At 37.9% G+C, this 23553-nt stretch overlaps 1 protein-coding gene across 1 annotated transcript; it reads left to right on the top strand.

The window, feature by feature from the left end:
* The first annotated feature begins 424 nt into the window (after positions 1 to 424).
* TSPAN3 (tetraspanin 3) lies at positions 425 to 21757 on the top strand. The gene is made up of 7 exons (XM_061999300.1): positions 425 to 582; positions 10914 to 11105; positions 12161 to 12235; positions 14542 to 14643; positions 15679 to 15831; positions 16098 to 16181; positions 20824 to 21757. The coding sequence occupies exons 1-7, from the start codon at positions 520 to 522 to the stop codon at positions 20914 to 20916; spliced, it is 762 nt and encodes a 253-aa protein (XP_061855284.1). The 5' UTR covers positions 425 to 519; the 3' UTR covers positions 20917 to 21757.
* Positions 21758 to 23553: the final 1796 nt, after the last annotated feature.

Raw genomic sequence — 23553 nt, 5'->3', positions numbered from 1 at the left:
TGGAAAAGATGAGCCATCTGGCAGCTGCTCTTTTGTGGACTCGGATCTTGCCCTCCGTACTCCTGCCCAGCACCACCCTTCATCCTCCTGAAGGCACCGGGTCAAGCCCTCAAACTGCTTGTCAGAGGGCAATGGAGCAGGGTTTCTTTTCTCCTCATTACGTAAACATGTAGTTAGAATTAGCTGTAGTACGGGGATCTCTGAGGACAGGAGGAGTGCTGACCACCCCGGCTAACGCGTTCCTCTCCTGAGGGAAGTGAGCCCACCGCAGCCCGTCAGCGCCGCACGCACTACCCATACGCCCGCAGCCGCCGCCGCACTGCGGCTCCTTTAAGGGGGAGCGGTTCGCCATCTTAGGTTCCTCCGCCCCCTCCTGCCACGTGACACTAGAGGCCGCCATCTTAGGCACCCGGCGCCGCTGCCTTGGCTCGGCTGGGTCACGTGGGGTGGGGCCGGTAGCGGAGCGGAGCTGAGGGAGCGGAGCGGCGCGGCCGGGGCTGAGGGGTGGCAGCAGGCGCGATGGGGCAGTGCGGCATCACCTCCTCCAAAACCGTCCTCGTCTTCCTTAACCTTATCTTCTGGGTAAGACTCAAGGGCGGCTGGGGAGGGTCAGGGTCTCGGGGCGCGGCGCTGCCTCCGCTTCAGCCGTGCGTTGAGGCCATGGCGTGCGGCCGGCCCCGGCCGGGCCCTGAGGGCTGTGCGCTCCCGGGTCGGCCCGCCTCGTCTCGTCACTCTCCGGTCCTCGCCGGGAGGGCAGCAGCTGGCAGCCCACCCCGCACCATCTTGCCGGTTTACTTTGTGTTTAACGTTTTCCATTTAACAGGCGTCGTGCGTCCTTTCGCAGGGCCCTGTGTTTTAGCGGTGGGCGCAATCTCTTCTCAGTCCACACACAGCCCTCCTTCCAGACTTCGGAGGCGGGTGAAGCCGAATCTGTTGCCCCAGTAGGCTGGCAATAAAGGTTTAATGAGCATTAGGGATCTGGAGATAAAGACGCTTGTGTAAGTGAATACGACTTGAGTTGCGTTATGGAGATTTTGAAGTCTCTTGCTAGTTTAATTTTATAAAGTTATTATGACCATCTAATTTTTGGCCTTCTACTTCAAGGACATCTGTAACAAATTCTTTGTAGCGTGAAGCAGTGTTTTCATACTCATGTTTTTAACACGAAATTAGGAGATATATATATATATATATATATAGATAGATATATATAGATATATATATATATCTGGAGGAGACTGAGGGGAGATCTTATTAACATTTATAAATACCTAAAGGGTGGGTGTCAGGAGGTTGGGCCATCCCTTTTGTCTATAGTAACTAGTAACCGGACAAGGGGTAATGGGATGAAGATGGAACACAAAATGTTCCACTTAAATATAAGAAAAAACTATTTCACTGTGAGTGAAGCAGTGGCACAGGCTGCCCAGGGAGGATGTGGAGTCTCCTTCCCTGGAGGTCTTCAAGACCCACCTGGACATGCTCCTATGCGACCTGGTCTAGGTGAACCAGCTTCTGCAAGGGGGTTGGACAAGATGATCTCTAAAAGTCCCTTCCAACCCCTACCATTCTATGATCCGTGTACAAGTCAGCAGTCCTAATGCAAGTCTTATGTTTCATTTCTTCCAGTAGCCACAGTTGCATTGTAGTATTTATATGTTGCTTAAATGTCCTACAAATACAGTTGTTCTTATGTGGGTTGGCTGCTGTAAATGACCTTTATTCAGATAGACATGTGGATTGTAGCTCATTATTATACTTAGTGTAATCATTGGCCTGTCCTGTCAGAACAGCGCAACTCTAAATAAATGAATTTAAAGACTACTCTGTAGACTTTTAAGAATTATTTTTCTGCATTTAGCTACTGTATTTCTCATAATCTTATCACAGCTCCAGGAACAGAAGCTCTCTTGTCTGAGCTGTTCAAAAGTTTCAGCTTTGAAGAAGTAATAGTGGGTAACAAGGTACTAGACCATAAAAATTTAGCTATATAAAGTTATATTGTTTAATGTTGAATGCCCTATGAAATCTAACAAGTTTTACAGGATAATTTTTTACAAAGGAATGCCTCTTCTGGATGCCTAAAAATGAGTTGTGATCAGGGAAAATGCTTATCTGTGCAGTCTCACCAGCAGTTTTGTATACAGCTGTGCAGAGAGATGAGCAGTAAGTGTGGGATGTATTTGACTTTAAGTGGTGCGTATTAGAAGTCTGTAATTTTGACTGAGGTGTATAGAGTCCATTATTTTATCTTTGAAGTATAAGGTAGTTACATCAACCTTTTAGAAGAGCTGTTCGTTTGAAATCTGCTTCATTGGGTGTGGCTTTTTATACATGCATAGTTGCAAATGGCATTTAAAAAGTTGTGTGATAGCAGCTATGTCATACTGAAGTTTTTGACTGGACATGTTGCGAGTTACATTCTTGATGCCATTTTTAGATGTGGTTTTCTTCAGTCACTGATAAGAATTAAGCTGCTTTGAGCAAGTGAAGTTCAGTATCATAATTTCTCCTGTACTCCAAAAGCTTAGTGGTAGTTTTTGTATTTTATATATTTCAAAGGTATTGTTGGCAGTTGACTGTATTTAGCAGTTTATTTCCATGTTTAAATTTGCAGTTATTCAGCTTAAACAGCGGTGGGCGTGAAGGTTTTTTTGTGTATTGCTGCATCTAGCACTTCACAATTTTAGATAGTCAAGTTTGTCTCAAAAAAACTTAGTTTAAAATTACTAGATCAGATGTACTTCATGTTAAAATGTTACCAATCTCATTCTGTAAACCCTGTGGAGCTCCAGAAGTCAACTTGTCCTGATAGTTTTTTGGCAGCTAGGTAACTGGGTTGGTGCTGCTGGAGGTGACTCATTGGCTACAAGTAGAATGAGGCAGACTTTCTAAAAGTGAGAATTACAAAAAACCAATGTTTTTTTCCTCTCTTTAGCAAGCTACAGGCTGGAAATAGGAAATCTACTTACTTCCAAAAGTAGTAAATCTTAACTTTTAAGTGACAAGAGAAGGAATTTCAGCTCTGGATCTAGCATGCTTCATTTGTTGACTGTGTATGTTAACATTTGGTGCCTGACTAGTTGACAATGTAATTGCTTCTGTGCTGTTAAAAGAAATCTTTTGCCTGTCATTCATATGTAGTTCCAATTTTGATAATGAGCTCATCCAGATTTCCACTGAGATTTAACAATAGATAACTACCTATAATTGGTCGAATAACTGTGAAACCACCTTTAATTACTTTTAAAAATTCAGTCTGTCTCTGTAGAGTGTCATATATAAATCTTACCAATTATGACCATCATCTTCATGGTCATCTGTAGAAATAACAAATTGCTTCTACATAGTTTGCTGTCGAAATTTCTGTGGGAGTAGCTGATCAAAGTGGAATTAACTTCCCCACATACACACCATGGGTCTCATATTTGTGGGAGGATGTTCAGAGTGCTTTAATAGGTGTGTTATGAATATGAGATATTCAGAAAATTATCACTTTTGCTGATGAAGAAAAGGCAGAGAAGTGTTTGTAGTCTAGGATTTCACTTGTTTTTGAAATATCTTTCAAGCCTTCTGAAAAAGGCAGATCAGGCCATACCCACTCATTCATTACCTATGACTGATGACTTTAATAACCAAACTCCAGTCAATTTGTCTGTGATTTTTTTTTTTACAGGTTGATCTTTTTTTGAGAAGTCTTATGCTACTTATTAAATTTTTCCAGTTGACAGTATAAAAAATTAATCTTATTTCTGTATGGTCTTGTGAAAACTTCATGCCCTCTTAAATTCTTACGTTAGCATGTAGGAATGTACCGTTAATAATTGCTACAGGAATTTTTTTTCTAAAACTCTCCTACCGGGAGATTTCACAGCAGGACAAAGCTGCATGGGTTTTAAACGCCTTCCCAAGTTCCTGGTGTGGTGCTTCAACAACTTAGCTGAGTTGTATTTCCAAGGGTATCAACCATCCAGTATATCTACTATAGATATACATACTGTCTTTAAAACAAAGTTCTGAAGGACAGCAGCATCATGAGTAGTAGTTATCAAGGGCAGCACAATATAGATCTTGCATGAAACACATATTCATGTTTTGGGTAATTTGGCACAGAGTACTTGAGTTGAAAGGAACTTTACAAAGAAGTGCATTGATAATCATCAGTTAAAACTTATCCTCCCTAGATCAGAGGAATACAGAGCAGATTAATATGTTTCTTAGTGTTTTGGGTTTGAGAATTAGTTTTGGAGATAAATAGCAAAGGAGAAGTAATCCTCGGTTGACCTTTATCTATACTGTTAACATATTTTCTAGTTTTAAGAAAAAAAATAAATAGTCTGCTGATGCACTGCCTCTTGCAGTTAGGGATGCAAGATGTAATGCCAAATGCAAAGTAGCCTAATTCAGCCTTTTGCTTCAACTGCAAAAGCATTTGATTACGAGGCTTTTATGCATAGTGTTACAGAATTTAATTTGGCTAGTATAAACAAAGCAGCCTGGCTAACTTGAATTTTACCTGACTTTGTTTTATAAGCCTTTAAAGTATTTGTAACTATTACAAAGTTGAATGACCGTTGCTAATTTTCTTCTCCCAAAGAATTAAGACAGTTACATTATTGCTGAGGAGAACAAAGTAGAAAAGTGTCAGGAAACCATTGGGGTCTAAGATGAATGGGCAGCAATTTAAGCAAGTAAATAATGTCAAATATGGGTGTGTACATCTTTCAGAAGGAAGTGGAGGGGGAGATAGGGAGTAACAAAGTGCTGAAAAGTATGTGAGAGAGGAATAACCAGCAGAGATATACTATATATATATAGGGCCTTTGAAGTTAAAACTGAAGAACTAGATGTTGAAGGACAGAAAGCTAAGAGAAAAACTTAAAGAAGCATATTGGGGAAATTGACTATAATCAGGCTACAAATACTCTAGTGTTGTATAAAACTGAAAATGTCAGAAATACAGTACAAGTCACATAATTGGAAAATAGTGTGAGAAAAAACACCTGTTAAGATATTATTCTAAGATGCCCAAAAACTGAATGGCCAACAGCAATGCCAGTGTTGCTACCTATGGGTAGGAATTGTTCAGATGTTGATATGCAGAGAGAAAAGTAACTCTTACAATGAAACAAGTATAACTACAGATTCTCAAAAATATCTTCTGGGATGTGAATGGGGTGTTTTTTAAATGGCATTCTTGCATCAGACTAGAAAGGCAATGGGAATAAAGATATGCTGAAGTTTAACATAAGGAAAGCAATGCATAGGTTGGGAAGATGTCCCTAGGACAGAATCCAGGCAGAAAGACAGAGGAATGAAAGACAGAGGATTTTTTGTTTTATTTTTATCTTTTCATGAGAGATGATGCAGGTAGTCTATCTGAATATAACATAGGTGTATCTTACAACCACAGTCTTGAAGGATATTTTAATGGTGGATATAGGGTGATATCTGGATACTACCCAAGTTTACCAGTCATCAATGGTAAAGTTGGCAGTAGTAGGGATTCATAACTCCTTACCAAAAAGGAGAAGTTTCCATCTTAATGAAGACACATCAGGTGTGTTTTCTCCTAATGTGGGATACTTTGCTGCTACCTTCATTCTTTTGTTCAGAGAGTACAGTTTTTTCTTAAAATAGTGAATGAAATGCAGATTGTAAAGGAAAAAATGCTGTCCTTTGGTGAGTACTGGGAAAAAATCAAAACCTCTCTTTTTTTTGAATTCTACTGTGATCCCAGAGTGAGTAAAATTCAATAGCAAGGTAAACAGCAACAGTAGTATCAAGGACAATGCTTTGTAAAATACAAAGTCTTTGGACAAGTTTGCATCAGGTCTGTTTGGGAGCAACATTAGTAGGGTAGTACGAGGCAGCATTAGTTTGTCAAAGGAACTGCAGTGTCTGTTGTTGATAAATAACAGAACATATAGGTTAACTATCTTACCAGTCATCATCTTAGCTGGCTAGAATTTTATTTTTCGAACTGCTTTAGTGTATGAGCATTACTGAAAATATGAAATCTGTTCTCTGTGTGTTTGCAGCCTGCTTAGAAAACAAACACACAAAACACCCACACAAATTAAAAATCCACTCACAACAACAAAAAAACCCCCTCTAACCTGAAACTGTTTCAAGGTGCATCTAAACAATGGATGTGAAAGCTGACTTCCAGAGATAGGCATGGGCTTAAGAGAGTCTTTTAAATCAGCCCAAAGATGGGATCAGGGGAGGAGATGGTGTTACTGAAAGAACCCTGAATTTGAAATACACTTTGTTATAATGCTTTCAGTAATGTTTATCATTGCATGTGTCATTTGATCATCTAGTTTTCCCTCCACTACTTTGCAGACTTGTTCAGCTCTTAAATCCTTAGAGGCCCAAGCCAAAGTAATACTATCAGGCTTTTTCTGAACTATAAGAGGTCTATGTATTTTTTACTTTTTCCTCTAATTAAAAGGATTTTTAATTGTTCAAGTCTTTTGCAACTAACAGACATTATTGACTGTATTTGTCTCGAGTCTTTTTAAAAGTTAATTCATCCCAAAATAACACCAGTTAGATGCAAACAATTCTAATAGGATGTGTGAATGCTGAATAACCAGTCATCTCCCTAGAGCATGCATGTGACCTGGCACAGCTTCAGGAACTGCTGCCATCTCTATTCAGAGCCTTAAGCAGATTAAATACAAGAATTCTTCCTTCAGGCCCTGTTTATCAAAGACTTATTTTAGCTGTGCGCAGTTCATTTATTTGGCTTGTATTTAATGAAATGAGTGATTGTAAATGTGGTAGCTTTTTATGCAAATATGTTTGACTTGAGTGAATTTGGACTTCTGCAGATATGCCGTTTGCAGGATAAGTACTGAGGTTTGGGTTATTTTATTATTTACTTTTTTAATATCTTTACTTGGTATACAGATTTCAATTTCTCCAGCTGGCTTGCTTTTTGGCAGTGAAATGGTTGAAGTGGACAGTACTGTTTGGGGGTTTTTGTGCCTTTTAAAAAAGCACACATTCAACTTTATTCTTGAATTGCAACAGGTAATAAATGTGCACTTAATTGATGCAGCACTGATCAGTGTAGATTGTCTACTTTGTGTATGTAAAACTGTCTCTTTCTCTGCTGTCCCAGTATTTATGCTTTATTTACATTAATATATAAAAATGATACTATAGAAGTGGAACATAACCCATTTATACTGAGCACTGGATGTTTGAAACTATTGAGTTGTGGGGAGGGAGGAAGGGCCTCAGGCTAGCCTGGTCCCATCCACTGAATACCTACTAGCAGTTAGCACAGTAAATGCACTCATCTTCTGATCAAGTTGGAGACTATTCATTGATGCAAACCATGGGCAAAAAAGACTTCCAAAGCACTTTCCTAATCCTAGCTAAAATGCTGACTTAAGAGACCTCCTTGCTTCCTGGTTTAGAGCATACTGAAAAAGACACTAAGCATCCTGTGGTTGGGATGTGAAAGGAAAAGGGATGACATTTTAAACTTGTTTTCCTGTAAACTAACTGGGTAGTGTTACTATTTTCACTGTTTTGTGATAGACTAGGTATTGTGCTTGTTCAAAAATGTGACACACAGGAAAGGGATTTTAGTCTTCATAGTTTCTAAAACTTGTGAAAATTCCATCAGGAATTTTATATTTCAGGATTTTTTTTGTCCACTAGAAGTTACTTTTTAAAGAGATTCTGAGGAAGAGATATGAGTAATTTTTAAGGGTTAGGTTACCTTGTCAAGTACAGATAATGTCTTTGTCTTCAACTTCCTTAGGATTCCGTTGCAAGGTTTATAGATAGAGGAATGCACACTGCTGTTCCCAAAATACTGTACCTTCTTCCACAGAAACACGAGTTTCACAACATTCTTTAGAAGCAAAACGTAAGGTCAAATGCTGTCATGGCTGATTAGTCATTATGGTCCTGTGTGTGGTAAGGATTTAGTCAAGTCTTCAGACCAAGCTACTTAAATCTGACAAATCTAAAATATCTGCCTTTCCAGCAGTCATTACAAAAGACTGATTTTTTTTTTTTTTTTTTTTTTTTTTAACAAGCATAGTGTGTGGCCCTTCATAGTTTCTGAGCCAGTACCTAATTTTTGTACGTCAGACTCGTCTGACATAATTCTGGAAGAGCAAAGTTTCTCAAAATGCGTATGCTTCTTGAAGTAGGGAAAGAAAGTTAGTCTGTAGATGGGCTTTTTTTAAAGGTTAAACTTTCATGTTACAGATATATTCTTTAAATATGTGTGCACATACATTTTTTGAACCAGTTTTCTTAGAAAATAAGGAAGCCACTTAAATTTCATGCAACAGAAGAAGACAAAGGGCTTCACAAATGGTTCTGATTTCAGTTTTGTGGTCTATTTTCTGTGCCTGGTGACAGCCACAGCTGTGGTTTTCATCTGCCACCTTGCAATATACCATATTTCTAACAAGCAGTTTGGTTCTTAAAAATGGGAAATTACATCACTGTCCTGTCATTCACATGCTTCATTGCTAGGCAACAGTTAATGTAATTCCATTGTTCGGTGACACTACTTTGAATCTTTGCTTTGTGTACAGAAATTGTATGTCTGCATTTTGCCATGTTGAACCTAACATGGCAGGATTTGTATAGTTGGATTAGCATTTCAATGTCTGTGCAAGGGGGCAATTTTGTAATAGCTTGTCCGCTTCGGATTTTCTTGTCTAGAGGTGATGTCTTGCTGTTGGTCCTTGACTGTTACTGAATTTTCAGTTTCATTACTGTTGTATCTACATAGCACCTTTTATTAGATGAATGTGAGAGTCCTGGATGCTTTTAAGATTCCTAGAGAGTACACACCTCCACTGCCGAAAGACAGGCAGAGAGGTGAAATACATTGCTCAATTGATGATACTTTTGAGTTGGCTCTTAATACTTTTTTCTTTGACATGATGTTTCCATAACAAAGTGCTGCAGTGAATATTTCGTATGTGAAGTATTATTCTAGTAGTGTTTATGCAGTGTTGTTTTGTAGGAAGTAGTTGCAGTAATATTGCAGTACATCTAGTACCTGGTAGCAAACAGTACTGACATACTAGGAGTCAATTTTTTTATCTTGTTCAGTGCCACACTGAACTGGTGGTCCTGGGAGGCTGTGGAATCACCATCCTTAGATTTTCAAGGCTTTGTACAAAGACTTGAGTCTGAATTCATTGGTGACCCTTCTTTGAACAGGCAATTGGAGTAAATGATCTCCTGAGGTCCCTCCTGGCCTCTATTATTAATTGATTCTTTGATTCTACAATAGCATGACTCAGTCTTGTAGTATTACACAGAGCTAGACCCAGTAGCTATATGTCTGTCCACCTTCCTCTTTGCAGTACAGGTACCCAGGTAGTTATAAGGCAACTGAGTAGGAAAAGAGGGCTAGTAGCAGCCTGCATGATTGGAGCTGAAGTGTGTAATCCACTTGAGTGAAGTCTTCTGTCCAGGGTATGGAGTACATTGTAAAGGGATATTACTCTTTACAACAAAATGAAATTCCCTAGGTCATAGTTTAGTCATTGCATTTTCTGAATGGATTGGTTTAGCTTAGCCTTGTATTGGGACACCAGAAAAGTGTGTCATGAAGTACTTAGATTATATTGTCCGTCATTGCATATCAATTGAACAGAAATGCTTCATTTTGATGTAGCAGAGCTGTTTCATTCTGCAGAAAGTGTGAAAATGGTTATGAAAGTCTGTTGCAAAGCTAAAACTAAAAAAGCCCATTTATTTTGCAATAAATCAATGTTAGGTGTCTTGTCAAGCAACAGCTGTCTGTCTTTCACTAGGTCTGCTAGGCATAAAGTTAATGGGGGTATCCATGTGTTGAGATCCCTGTGACTGTACAGGGAGGTAAGGTCATATCAGATTGATGTAAGTGCTTTGTTGTAGTGTTTTAAATCTATATAGTGCTAGATCTGTCCTACAGGTCTTATTTACAGTAACTTGAAGTTACTTAATATTTGTAAGTATGTAAACGGTGGATGTCAGGAGGTTGGGGCATCGCTTTTTTTCTATGGTATGTAGTGAAAGGGTGAGGTATAATGAGATGAAGCTGGAATACAAAAAGTTCCATTTAAACATAAGAAAAAAACTATTTTACTGTTCAGGTGAGGGAGCCCTGGCACAGGCTGCCCAGAGAGGTTGTGGAGTCTCCTTCCTTGGAGGTCTTCCAGACACCTGGACATGTTCCTGTGTGACCTGATCTAGGCTAACCTGCTTTGGCAGGGGAGTTGATGATCTCTAAAGGTCCCTTCCAACCCCTACCATTCTATGATTCTGGTATTATCTTAGTAGTGTTGTATATTTGTTCCAACCTGCTTTGTTGGTTAGAATCAGATTTTCAGGTGCTGTGAACTTTGCAGAAGTCTGTTGTTCCTAGCAGTTCATGTTTCCCTATCAGACATTCAAGTTTGTGATGTATCTATTCTGTTCTAACATGAACTCCTAAGCACAATGGAAGAAGTAGTATGCACTTAACTGTACTTAACAAGTACGGAAATCACTTGCTGGTTGACTGGCTGGAATCCTGTTCTCAGAACTATGAGACAGTTTGTGAACGTTACGAAGTTTAGTTCACACATGGGAAGGAAGTATGTGAGAACAGGGAGCAAGATTTTGGTGTTCATGGCATGGCTACACTAAGTTCTTGACTAGACACCTCAGGACTTGTATAGTTTTGTGAAATCTAAATCTGCCTAGATTAAATATAGTTTGAACAGTAATGGCTAGCCATCATTTGCAGTGTTCTTAATAAACATGCTATAATCTAGCAAAGATGTGTTAATTATTTAAAGTTCTGGTGTTTGATAAAATAATTGTTGCTGAGTAGCCTTGCTGAAAGAACGGTTTGGTGTTCAAAGAAGCTTACCACATTGTTGTGTCTATTGTAGGCAGCAGCAGGCATACTGTGCTACGTGGGAGCCTATGTGTTCATCACATATGATGACTATGATCACTTCTTTGAAGATGTCTACACACTCATTCCAGCAGTTATTATCATAGCTGTGGGAACACTTCTTTTTATTATTGGACTTATTGGGTGTTGTGCCACAATTCGAGAAAGTCGTTGTGGACTTGCTACGGTAAGTTTAAGTGATGTTGTTTTCCTACTGTACAGTTGACTGCCTTCCCTTTTTAATAGACTTCTAAAATATTTTTTTAATGTTTGATCTAATCTTATGTTATGACCTTAAATGTTTACCCTTTATATTTTGTTATGAACATCTTATTTTAATTTTCTGTTCTAAATAATGCTGTTAAATTAGTCAGTTCTGGCAGCAACAGGCTCATCTTTTCTTTTTTATTATAAATGTGGTCATGTCATTAAAAAAATATAAAACTATATCATTAAATCAAGTTCTTAAATCTCACTTTTATCTGTTCTGGTTGAAAAGCTGAAATTGGACCTTGAAAGGTGTGCCAGAAGCCTTCTTAAGTATCTTGCATTGAGGTTAGCTGGGAGTTTTTATGATGCTCAGATATTTTTCTGTGTGGCTTGATTTGGACACTTCACAATATTTTGTCATATGTTTCCAAGCTTTTTAATTGCAGTTTCAGCTTGAGAATGAGGTAGGAAAGAAGCAAGGCCAGTAGTTAAACTACGTCTCCACAGTTTGGGTGTTTTTTGCTCGGTAGTGGTTTTTTTTGGTTTTTTTTTGTTAGCTACTATGTGAACTTCTTCAACAGTTTTTTTTTTTAAAGTGCTCTTAAATATACCAAGACAAATGCATAGCTTGCTGTTGCAATGTCAATTGTTATAGGGCTTAATCTGAAGAAACTTTCCCTTAGTCATCTGACACTCTTAGTAATAGTTTAGGTAGCATCTTTGATGTGACATTTCCTATTTAATAGAAAGAAGATTGAAAGCAACACTTGATTAAAGCACTATGGTATGGTGTTTTCATGCCAATGCTCAGTGCTTGCCGGCTGGGCAGATGCTTATTACTTGAAGCAATGCACACTGAAGTTTCTTGAATTTAATTTTTGGCTACACTTGGTCAACTTAATTGCTAGCTTTAAGTTCTCTGTTAAATGAAAACCTTATCTGAAAAAGTACTTTAAGTAGCAAAGTCTTTGTGGAGGCTTTCAGAAAATAAATGGGTGAAACTATTTGCACAAACGCTCCTGTGTTTTACAGTTTGTGATCATCCTCCTACTGGTTTTTATCACCGAAGTGGTGGTGGTGGTTCTTGGATACATCTACAGAGCAAAGGTAACTTCCCAGTTTCAGTAAATATTTTATTGTGAGCTGTGACCAAAATACAAGGCAGTAGGCTGTGCGGTAATTAATTTTGTAGAACTGTAATGGATATTTTTTAGGGGAATTAAACCAAATCTCTAAGTGTGTTAATTTGAGATATCAATATCTTAAGGTTTAGAACATCAATATTCCTCAAAGCAAAGCAGAAAGCTTTCTCACACAAAAAAGCTAACTGGAATGTGTCAGTAACAGTTGAACAGTGGAGCAGAGTAATGGTAATTGGGACATTTCCATTTTCCAGATGGTGGTCTAATTTATTTATGCTTTGACTTGGTAAATGATTTGCGTTGCACAGTATTCAAACACAGTACATATTGCTTTGTTGTGCAGCAACTTAAATGTTGTCCTGTGTTTTGGTATATAAACTAGCACTGCATAATAATAAAATAGAATGAATGTGTTAATGCATACTGTCTAGCTTTATACAGATTGTTGACAAGGGCTATGGCTAAAGAAAGTGGAATTTCTCCTGCTATTTCTTTAATAGAAGTTAATAAACAGGACCAGGAAAAAAAAGTTCTTTTTGTTTCTACCAGGATAATATGTGACAGAAATACACTACATGGTATTAGAGATACCATGATATAGCTTGAAGTGAAATGTCTAACTTGCACCATTTTACTGACTTCTATGTCCACATATAAATTTTTCAAAAAGTAGTATTGTGCCCTTTTAAGATACAGTGACTGATCTTAAAATCATTTAATTTTTCAACATGCCTTTAAACCTGCATCTGTGAATCCAATTCTGACTTCTGCTCTTTCCGAACAACTTAACACATGCCTATGTTATGACAAACTTAAATGCTGCAGAATCTACTGGCATTGATCCTTGTCAGTAAAAGCAAGGCTTTTTGTAAATGGCAGGAGGGGTTAAACAGTGTCAATTGGTTGAAGACTTAATGGCCTTTTTCCCCTTGCTGGAGTAGTTCATTCTTCATTTTTCCTGAACTCTGCCAGCTAGCTGGAGCTAGTGACTTGTGTTTTCATTGCATTTAAACTGCATGGCTTTTGGGTGTATAGTTGCCATAAGTGAACAATAAGCCAGATGTTATACAGGCAAGTAATGAAATAAATGATTTAAGAACCTGTATGACAAATTGAATAAATGCTTTTGTTACGCAAATCATATATGTAAATCACATTTGTTAAATTGTCAAACAATAGCCTTTAAACTAGTCTGAGACAAGTTGCCTGTGCAGGCTAAATTTACTTTTCATATCTGTCTTCATACAGATTTCCTTGTAAAGATAACCAATGTTCTTGGGGAGGGTGGGCAGTGGTGAGTCTTGTGCTATTGCTATAGAAAATTTTTCTCTTAAAGCACTTTTGAGAATGATGTCTTGACAAGACCCTCTTAATGTAATTTGCAAATCTGTAGAATGTCCATGCTTAGGTAACTCTCAACCTTAGGAATACATTCTTTGCACTTAATTCCTGTTGAATATGACGGGGAAAAAAATCAGTTCAGAGCTAATGTCACTATTGTACAAATGCTTAGCTACATCAAACTTTCTGTGCATTTAAGTAAGTTTACAGTGAAACATATTACTTAAAAGGTTCTAGTAAGATTTCCCTCAGTTAGGGGACAAGTGATGATTCTTGGGTGGCATCCACTTTTAACACACATACTTGACAACATCTTCAGCAGCCTGACTCATCTGTGGTAGCTTTAGGAGCTATTCCTAGCTATGTGCAATGTACTGCCATCAACATTTCTCAAAGTGTGGGGGAACTGGGACTGAATAGAGGGACCTTGGTCACTGTAGTCAGCCAGAAGACCTTATGGTAGAGGATTTACCTGTGCTCCAATCCAAATGGGAAGAGCAGGTGCTATGTCTTATATCCTTGTAGTCACAAACAGAACAAGTTAGCTCAGATTATTATACTGGGTTTCATTTGGAATTTTGAAGGAGTAGGAGGAAGTGGAAAGGTGAATGCATGCTCTTATGGTTCATGGAATGTCCACCAGTGTTGTCTTAAACCATTTCCTTTTGGAGATACATTTCAAAGCTATTTTGTCTAAAAGGTCTTGCAAGATAACTACTTGGGTTTTGCTTGTCCATTGGCTGCAAGCCAGCAAAAATTTGGCAAAAGATAGAATTTTAGGAAGCCGTACCACAAAAGTGTGCTAATTCCAGATGATGGGGAATGACTTGGGTTTTCTGAGTTGTTAATGCTAGAAGTGAAGTTACTTTACCTAGACTTGTACTACTTCTCTTGGTGTGCTGATGCAAATGCTTTCCTAATACTTCACAGGTAGAGGATGAAGTTGATCACAGCATTCAGAAAGTATACAATGGATACAATGGGACAAATCCTGATGCAGCCAGTCGTGCTATTGACTATGTACAGAGGCAGGTGAGACTGCAAGACACATTACTTTCTGTCCTTAAAACACAGATGCTGTGCTGCTCAGCTACTTGTGTAGTATATCTTCCTTCATTCTGACAAATTGTGGAGACAGTTGATGGGTCGGTAAATAGCTTAACTCAGCTACAGTTAGTAGGGTTATGTCATGGTTGTTGGGGTGATGCATTTTGTGGAATTGGCTGTCTATGAATTGTTTGGATTAATTTTTTTTTTCAATGGAATGTTACAGAATGTGCTAATGTTTGTACAAATGTATCTAGAATGTGCTGGGGAAAGCGTTCTTGATTCTAGCTGAAAGGTAGTCACACTTCTGCATTTGAGGCTAAAAGAACAGATTAGACTTAAGGAAGAGTTTTCAATGTATTACAGTTGCATTAAAATGTTGTGTAATACATATTAAATGTCCAATGCACTTTTTGGTCATACTACTAATTGATACCTTGCTTAAAATCACTCCTGAAGTGGGGAAAGGATGAAAAGCTGGTAAATGGACACTTAGGGCAATATCTCCGAGGCTGCACTGTACCCAAAAAAACTCCAAGGACCACAGTAGAGTATGAGCTTTCAGCAGAAGGGAACTGCATTTTTAATGATTTAATTCCTGAAGGCTTTCTACACAGCCTCATAGGTACATGACTGTATAAAATAGACTTTAATTCTGCACCACGGTTCTGTGAGAAGTGCAAATGCTGGTTTATTCCAGGACTATGCCTAGAAAGCAGAAGGTTTTTTTTCAAGCGTCTATTGTGAGCTTTAAGGATAGAGCCATTCTAAAACAAAAACAAAGCTGTTGTCTTGTCCAGGAGTCATGATGGAAAAGTGGGTTGTCTAATGTTCCCTAAGAAGTGATATTTCAAGTCTGTATTTCATAAGGAATATCTTAATTGATTTAAGGCTCTAGGCCCTTTTACAATGGGCTCTGTTAGTGATTTGCTGAAGTAACTGTCAAATAATTTGGGTTATTCAAGTAACAAAGGCAGTTTAATCTTACACCTTGGTTCTTTACCTGCACGTTTTTTTCAGCTGCGCTGCTGCGGGATCCATAACTACTCAGACTGGGAGAACACGGTCTGGTTCAAACAAACTAAAAATAACAGTGTGCCACTCAGCTGTTGCAAAGCAACTCTCAGCAATTGTACTGGCAGTTTAACCCGCCCAATGGACCTTTATTCTGAGGTAAGACAGCCCAAGTATGAATTTACATAGCCACGTGCTCTTGTTGACAAACATTTCATTTTCTTTTTAATGGGAACAGTAAGTCCTGGGCGTATTTGCTTTATCAGGACATAAACATTGTTTCTAAGACACCAGTGGACAGGGTAAACATCTTTCCTTTTTAAGTGTTTGGATTATCTTTCTGCCTGTTGGATGTTTGTGGGTTGTTTTTTACTATGCCTAAATGTGGTTGCTGGATAGATATTTAAGAAGTCTACTCGTTTTAGGGGTGTGAGGCTCTGGTTGTAAAGAAGCTTCAAGAGATCATGATGTATGTCATCTGGGCAGCACTAGCATTTGCTGCTATTCAGGTAAGAGAACATTCTTTATCTGTAAATTTTCTCAAATTCTAAACTGCTGCCCAGGCTATTACAGGTGTGTACAGGGTAATGACAGCTTTAGTTCCTACTTTTGGGAGATAAATGCACATCAATCAAAAGAATATCAACACAGAACTATGCATGGTCTGGTAACTACTGCAAGGTAGATACATGTTCTTTTAGACTTAGGGATAGCTCAACAGTCAATATTACATTCAGTAATCTACTGGAATGTATATGGTAAATGATTTCTTGAAAACTAATTATGTAAGTGTTAAGTATCAGGAACGTGCTCTGATGGCATTTGATGCTTGAAAAATGTGCGTGGTATTTAATTTCCAGCTTTAAAACATGTCATACTTCATGCCATTTTAGAGGTATATCATCTTGTCTATGCTTCATGGCATGCAAATAATATCAAGACTACCCAGGAGATATACCAGGGTTTCTGATAGCACGCTTTGCTTTTGTTCAGTGAGCTTTGCATTGTGTCTTAAATCCAGAAACCAAGAAATATTAAAGCAAAAAGAGGTTCTAAACTGGAGACCCTACCTACTTAAAGTTTAGCACAGACTGTTTGCTACGTGAACCTTAATTGTTATCGTTACCTGGGTTATAAAAAGTGGCCATTGTGGATCTCAGTATTTGTTTAGGCTTTTAAAGACTAGAACTATCTCTTAAACATTCCTGTAAAATCGGGGTTTTGAATGCTCTTCAATGTCAGGCTCTGTACATGAATCACACTATCTTGAGCCAGTGGTAACGTTATTGCCTCTGAGAAATGAACTGCCTGTGTTGAATCCTGAGAGTTGAATTTCAAGAGACTTGAAAACAATGTCAAAGTTACTTTTGTACACTTAATAGCATTTGAACTCTGAAAACGTTTTATCTGTTGAGTCAGACAGTTTAGTCACTTAGTTTTCAAAAGCAGCTTTGGAGCTGGATGATGGTATGTTTGAAGGTAAATTTTTGCAGTCTTGTGAAGATATGGTTATATTTCTATGCAAGGATATACTTACACATTTTGATATGCATATTCCTACATGCATTTCTATACAGGGATATATTTCTATGTAACTGTATAGAATAGTATTGTTGAACTGTCCAGAACCAGATTACTGCAGCTATGGAACTTTAAATTTTATGAGATCTGTACTTAGTCTGATTTTAATTACTATTCTTGAACTGTTAAAGGTGTGTTTATTCTGCTAAAGCACTGACATAAATTGTTTACAACAACTGTGATTACTGTGGCAGATTACTTAACATAAAAGAATGTTATGAGGGTGGGGGAACTGAATCCCAAGAGGAGTTTGCAGACTGATTTAACAGGTCTGCCCCAAAATGCAGTGCAGTTATAATCCTCTTTGGAAACATGCTTGCAATGGAAATGTGGCTGCTTGCATCCTTCTATTTTATCAATTCTAGGCAAGCATGTTGGTTTTATCCCTTGTACAGTGTGTGCTCTTTGGTTTGTTTGCACATGACTGTCATCAAGCTATCAGCAGAAAGTACATATTGTGTGGAGAGTTTGTTGAGAAAATAAGAACATCAGAGAAATTTCTTTGATAATGCTGCAGTATACCATTTTGAAATCTTTTTGCTTAAAGTTAAAACAAGAAATGTGATACCTGTTTAGTAGGATAAGTATAGAATATAGTATATTGGCAATACCCTTGAATTTGTCTAGTAATAGTCACTGAATAGTAGTCACTGAGTGGTAGTCTATTGGAGGACATATTATGGTATCTCTACTCCACAGTTCAAATGTTTGTAAATTCATATGTTTTGGAGACATCAACTTCACTCAAATTGATTCTAAACAATGTTCAGACCATTCTATTATTTACCTCCTGCAACTGAAGTTTTGACGTTCTGTCATTTGTAAGATAGAATTTGAGTATGTACTTAACCCAGTTCTCTGCACCAAAGAGTCTTTGGGCTAATCGAAATGGAGGCAAGAATGTAAACTCCACCAAGAATGTAAGCTTCAACCAATGACCTGTAATGTAGGTCATGTCCTGTAAACTTAGATGTGTAATTATGGGTTTGTTATCTTTTGATGAATTTTATTACCTTTCTTGTACTAATTGTCTCTGAACTGATTGTCATTTTGTAGTTAAGGCAAAAAGACTTCCAAAGTTCATTACTTCTGAGAGCTTGCATTCAAAAAACGTGGCCTTCGGTATTTTCTTTAAACTGAGAAAACGAGATCTTTTGCAAGGCTTTAAATTTATGGAAAGCTTAGTCTTCTATGCATGGAAGTAATTTTTGCTATCTACATATTTCAGTTACCATGGGAATCTTCCAGTGTGTTATAATTCCCTGGTCTCAACCACAGTGACAGCACAGAACTATTAGTAGGAAGTAGGAAGCAAACTGAAGGGAGCAAAGACATTGCAGCATTGTAGAAGTGCTGCTTGACTAGCTGCAGAGTTCATTCTAAAAGACAGCTTTTGTAGTTAGTGATTATGTACAAGATACAGAGCTTGACATGTATGTTCAGCCACTGAGCTCTGTGTACAAAAAACAAACATTTGGTGAAAGCAAATGAAATCTAGTTACTGCTAGCAGGCAAACTATGAACAACAGCCAAAAAACCCACCAAACCTTCCTGACTGTCTAAACTTTTCTGAACGTTGAAGAGGGTGATGCATGGATCCTTCATTGACATAGCCTTCTAAAATGTTTTTGTTTGCAATGTTAAGTGGCAACTGAGGAGGAATAGAATCACTCAAAGTTTGAGATGCTAGCATATTTTTTTTAATGACATACTACATTTATGCAGAGGAAGTTGAAATATGGGGATTCCTTCTGTGTTTATAGTGAGTTCTAGGAATGTGCTCACTGGCCTCTTAGAGGGTATAAATTATTTAAACGGTAACTGTAAAGTTGATTACATGTGTTCTTATTACAGTACCTGATTGTTTCAGGCATTACACAGCTCTGTATAAATTGAATGTCTTGAGTGAATCATTCACCAGGATTATCTTTGTGTGGATAACTGTAAATGTGATGCAACTACTTTTTATTTCTTGAAAATACATGGTTAGAATGAATTACAGTGATGTACTAATGGAGATTGTTTTCTGCAGCACACCCTTCATTTTATCCTTGTTGTGAACAACTGAAAACCTTTGTTAGAACTCTGTAGCCACTAGCAACTACTGTAAACTGTTCATCAGGTTACTTATGGCTATTGCCTCCTCGCTTAGAAGACCTCTGTCCATGAAGAGTCACTTTCTTATGTCCCTCTCTTATTCTCACATGAGTATAACATGTATCACCCAAAGGCTGATGGAAAATGAAGATAGATACTGGTTTTACCAACAGGCTGAAATGCCATACTTCATAATATGATTACTTCCCATATGCTTTTTTGAATGTGAGCTGGTTTCTGCTGTAGATCCAAAGCAGATCATGCACTGGAGACCGAGAATACTATTAGTCTTTACAGTTTGTTCCTTTCCAGGGAATTAAAAGCTCATACTACAATTTTACCATACCTCTTCTTAATCAGTGCTTACTTCAGATTTATAAAACATTCTCTTCAGTCTTTCAGCAGACTTCAGTACTATGTTGCATCTACCACTACCTAGTTTTAAAACTTTTTAGATGTGATGTTTGCAGATTTTATTTTAAGTGTTTCTCCTTTTGTCCCAGTGATATGTTTTTCTGTATCAATGAAGAAGCTTTACACTTGGTTGTCTTCTCACGTATTTCATTCTTGTTTGCTTTCTGTTTAAGGGATTTCGCTTTGTTTGCTTTTTTTAGGAACTTATTTACTTCTGGGGGATGCTTTATGTACCTGAGCTATAACAGGAGCCTCATGAAATATTTGCATCTGTAATAAACTTCTATGCATCTGAGCAAATCAATACAATCTCTTACTGTACTAAGAAGCTATTGCCAGTTACTGTAGGCAATAGAACATGACATTATACCTGGGGTTTTTTGAGTAGGTGCACTCTTTTTCTGCCTTCATTAAACATGCAACATGTGAAATGTCATGCCGTATGTCTCTGATGACATTTATCTAATTTAAGTCTTATAAATGTATACAGGGTGATCAAACCTGGAATTCACATCAAACTTAATAGTACAGTCAAGGTATTGTGAATTTGAACAACAGGAAAATGTCTAAAAGTGCATGTCACATTGGACTTCACCTTTCTAATATTACATGTTAACTGAGATCAAGCATTTGAAAGAGATTTCAGTGGTGATGTTGGCACAAAACTCTAAAGCTTTCCTTTGTTTCATCATGGCAATTCAAGGCTAATGCATTTGAATTTCACTGACTTTCCATCCTAGACGTAATATCTAAGTCTGTACCTTTCATGAAATTAGTTATTTGCTTCATCTGAATTATTGAGGCAAGACACGAATGGATGACAAAAAAACTTTTGTTAAAGCTGTCCAGACAGTCTTGTAAGAAAAGTAAGGCTGGAGCTGGGGACTCTGACTTTTTGCAGCAAGAAGGGAAGCTTTTCCAAGAACAATGCATTTGTTGCCATTTCCTTTATGGACTGTTATGGTCTTGTAAAGCATGCTGACAATCTCTATGGTGAGGTTAAATCCCTTTAAGTATCTTCTTTGTACTGAGTTTGTTTTCTTCTTTTTTTCCCCCTAGCTTCTGGGCATGTTGTGTGCCTGTATAGTACTATGTAGGAGGAGTCGGGATCCTGCCTACGAGCTTCTCATCACTGGCGGAACCTATGCCTAGAGGAGACCGTGAAATGAATGTCCAGTTCAATCTTCTCACTTGTGTGGAAGGTGAATGGGCCAGGCCTACTGCGATAGCTTTCTTGCCCTAAGCCTGGTCAAAGCACACCTTTCGCACATGAGGACAGCCGTACTGTACACTGGTGATGGGCAAAACAACTCAGCTTTACACACACCCGTATAATTACCTGTGACTTTCACTGTTTTAGCCAGCTATTCATGTATCTAAATGTTTTAGTATACTAGTAAACTTTCTAATTTCAGAACCATTTGCAAGTTAAGTGTAATTTGGTTGAGATGAAAGTCCAAGGATGTGTGCCTACTTTTGGTAGATTACCTCTAAGCATTAACTGGCTGTTTCTTGCATATAGAGAGAAGATTTCTTAAACCTTCACTACATGGAACTCTTTTGGCCAAAGTTGTACAAAGGAAGCCAGCTATATTTAATTTGAGGAAATTTAATCTTGCCCCTCACTGGTGTCACTTTTTAAACACTTGTGTCCAGTACACTTTATATATAAAATTGTAAAAAAAAAGACTAAAAATTTTAGGATCAAGTGACTGAAGTTTTGACCTTCAGAGATCAAATCTTTCAAACATTAATGGTTTCAAGTACAAGCTGGCTTTTCAGGAGTATAATGTATGCACTACTGTTCTATAATGAAATATTTCAGTTTTCTACGGAGAGCGATTTTGTGTGTTGAGTGAGCTGTTAGACTGTAGGTCTTAAATTGGTTTGGAAATAATGTAGCCTTGTAGAGTAGCAAAGTAGTATGTGAAAGTGATCTCAACTGTAAATAGTAAACCCAATTAAATAAATCTCTGTATACCCTTCCTGTAAACATGACTTGTTTTCTGTTTAAGGTTCCAATGTATTTGTTCAAATAGAGTCAAGCTGTGCTAGAAGCATAAGTTTCACTATGAAAGCACTGGTTTTAAGTGACTTCATTTAAATAGATCTGTATTTAAGGTTTGGTGGGAGCTTGATTGTATTGTATCATATTTGTTACTTGAAACAATACTGGAGAAACCCAGCACAACGAGATTGATTGAACTTGGTGGAAAGTTAACATTGTGTGAATATAATTGAGGAAGAGCCTGTTGCCTCTCAACAGGGGGGAATGAATAGCTGTACTAGAACTGCTGTATGCTAATTATGCATTAATGTGTCTTGCCTTATTCAGATACTTAGTCACTGTACTGCTTTAGATGACTTCCCTTGTCTCCTTTGCAAAAGCCAGGAATGTTGAGAATTTCTACCATTTGTTTATGTGCTTTATCATGCAAAGTAGACATGGGCGGCCAGGCTGACATGAACATGATCTCAAATACCTAAAGAAACATCACTCATTAAAAGATAATACTAATAAGTGTAGTCTGTTAAAGGAAATATGTCTTGGGGGGGGATTTAATTTTCTTAGAGTTGTTCACACTGCTATAGAGGTATACTTTCAGAATTCTGTATTAGTTTCTAAAGGTGTGTTTCAGATAATATGTTCATGGGGCTTAGAGTTTCAGTTATAGTACGATGTATGACTTAACATCCTAGTCCCAGGAGGCCTTTCAGGTTAAATTTCTTGGGACATGGGAGCGAGCCTGCTACTAGACCCACTGTCAGAAGCATTAATGAATTTAAGGATTATCTGCATCATGTTGTATGACATATTTTAGATATGCTTGGTAAGATCCCAGCCTAATAAGACAACTCTGACTTGTAAGAATCAGCCTGGGGGGGCTTTAAAACAGATGTCTTGCACAAAGAAAGCTGAGGATGCTTCAAGTAGTAAGCTCAGCTACAAGACAAAGAAGCTGCACAGCCAGGAGCCTGATCATCTATAGCTTTTTGAAGTGAGGATAGTTATGGTGAGATTGTTGCATGTACTTGTTTAATCTTCCTGGAAGACATGGGTTTGTAGTAGGAGGTAACTTGATGGTATACCATTAAGTACATGTTTGTACATCAGGGAAGTATCTGCTTGCTTCAGGAAAAAAAAGAGAATCCATGCTGGAATGTGGACTTTATCTGAACCTACTCAAATATTTCAGTTTTTAGGGGGCATAAAACACCTAAACAAAGACCAGCCGAACTTCAAACTGTTGTTAAATAGTTGTTTCTAGGAATGAGTGACCTTATTGCATTGCATGGTTTGTCAGTAGGTCTTGGATGGGTAGGAAGAGTTATGGTGGCTTTAAAAAAAAAAAAAAACCAAAAAACAAACACCACATATACAAACTGTGTCTAGTACATTGCATTATGATTCACTGAAATTGAGTAAGTACTATCTCCTTTGTCTTAGTGGTATCTCCTTAGGGTGACTAGATGTGAATACAGCTATAGTATGAGCTGACTGATTTTGCAGGATCATTCAAAGACAGTAAGAAGTATTGCAAATGTGTTTTGATTACTGTGTGCTGCAAGCAGTGGGATTCATACTCAAGTAAGGAGGCACACACAAGTTCTTGTTTAGGGGTTGAGATAATAGTGATTTCTGCCATCATACCTTCTGTCATCATTTCCAGTTGTGTAGATATCCTGAACTCTGAGGTGATTAGAAACGAGATAGCTTAGATGTTTGGTCCCGGTTCAGTATAGCTTATCTTGGTTATTGTTGAATATTACCATACTACTGTAAACCTT

The sequence above is a fragment of the Colius striatus genome, chromosome 7, assembly GCF_028858725.1.
Source record: "Colius striatus isolate bColStr4 chromosome 7, bColStr4.1.hap1, whole genome shotgun sequence".
Lineage (NCBI taxonomy): Eukaryota > Metazoa > Chordata > Aves > Coliiformes > Coliidae > Colius > Colius striatus.
This window is presented reverse-complemented; position numbering and strand designations above follow the sequence as displayed.

Coding starts and splice junctions, on each gene's coding strand:
- TSPAN3 (XM_061999300.1), top strand. CDS start 520: ATGGGGCAGTGCGGCATCACCTCCTCCAAAACCGTCCTCGTCTTCCTT. Junction 583..10,913: donor TCCTTAACCTTATCTTCTGG/GTAAGACTCAAG, acceptor TGTCTATTGTAG/GCAGCAGCAGGCATACTGTG. Junction 15,832..16,097: donor CAATGGACCTTTATTCTGAG/GTAAGACAGCCC, acceptor TACTCGTTTTAG/GGGTGTGAGGCTCTGGTTGT.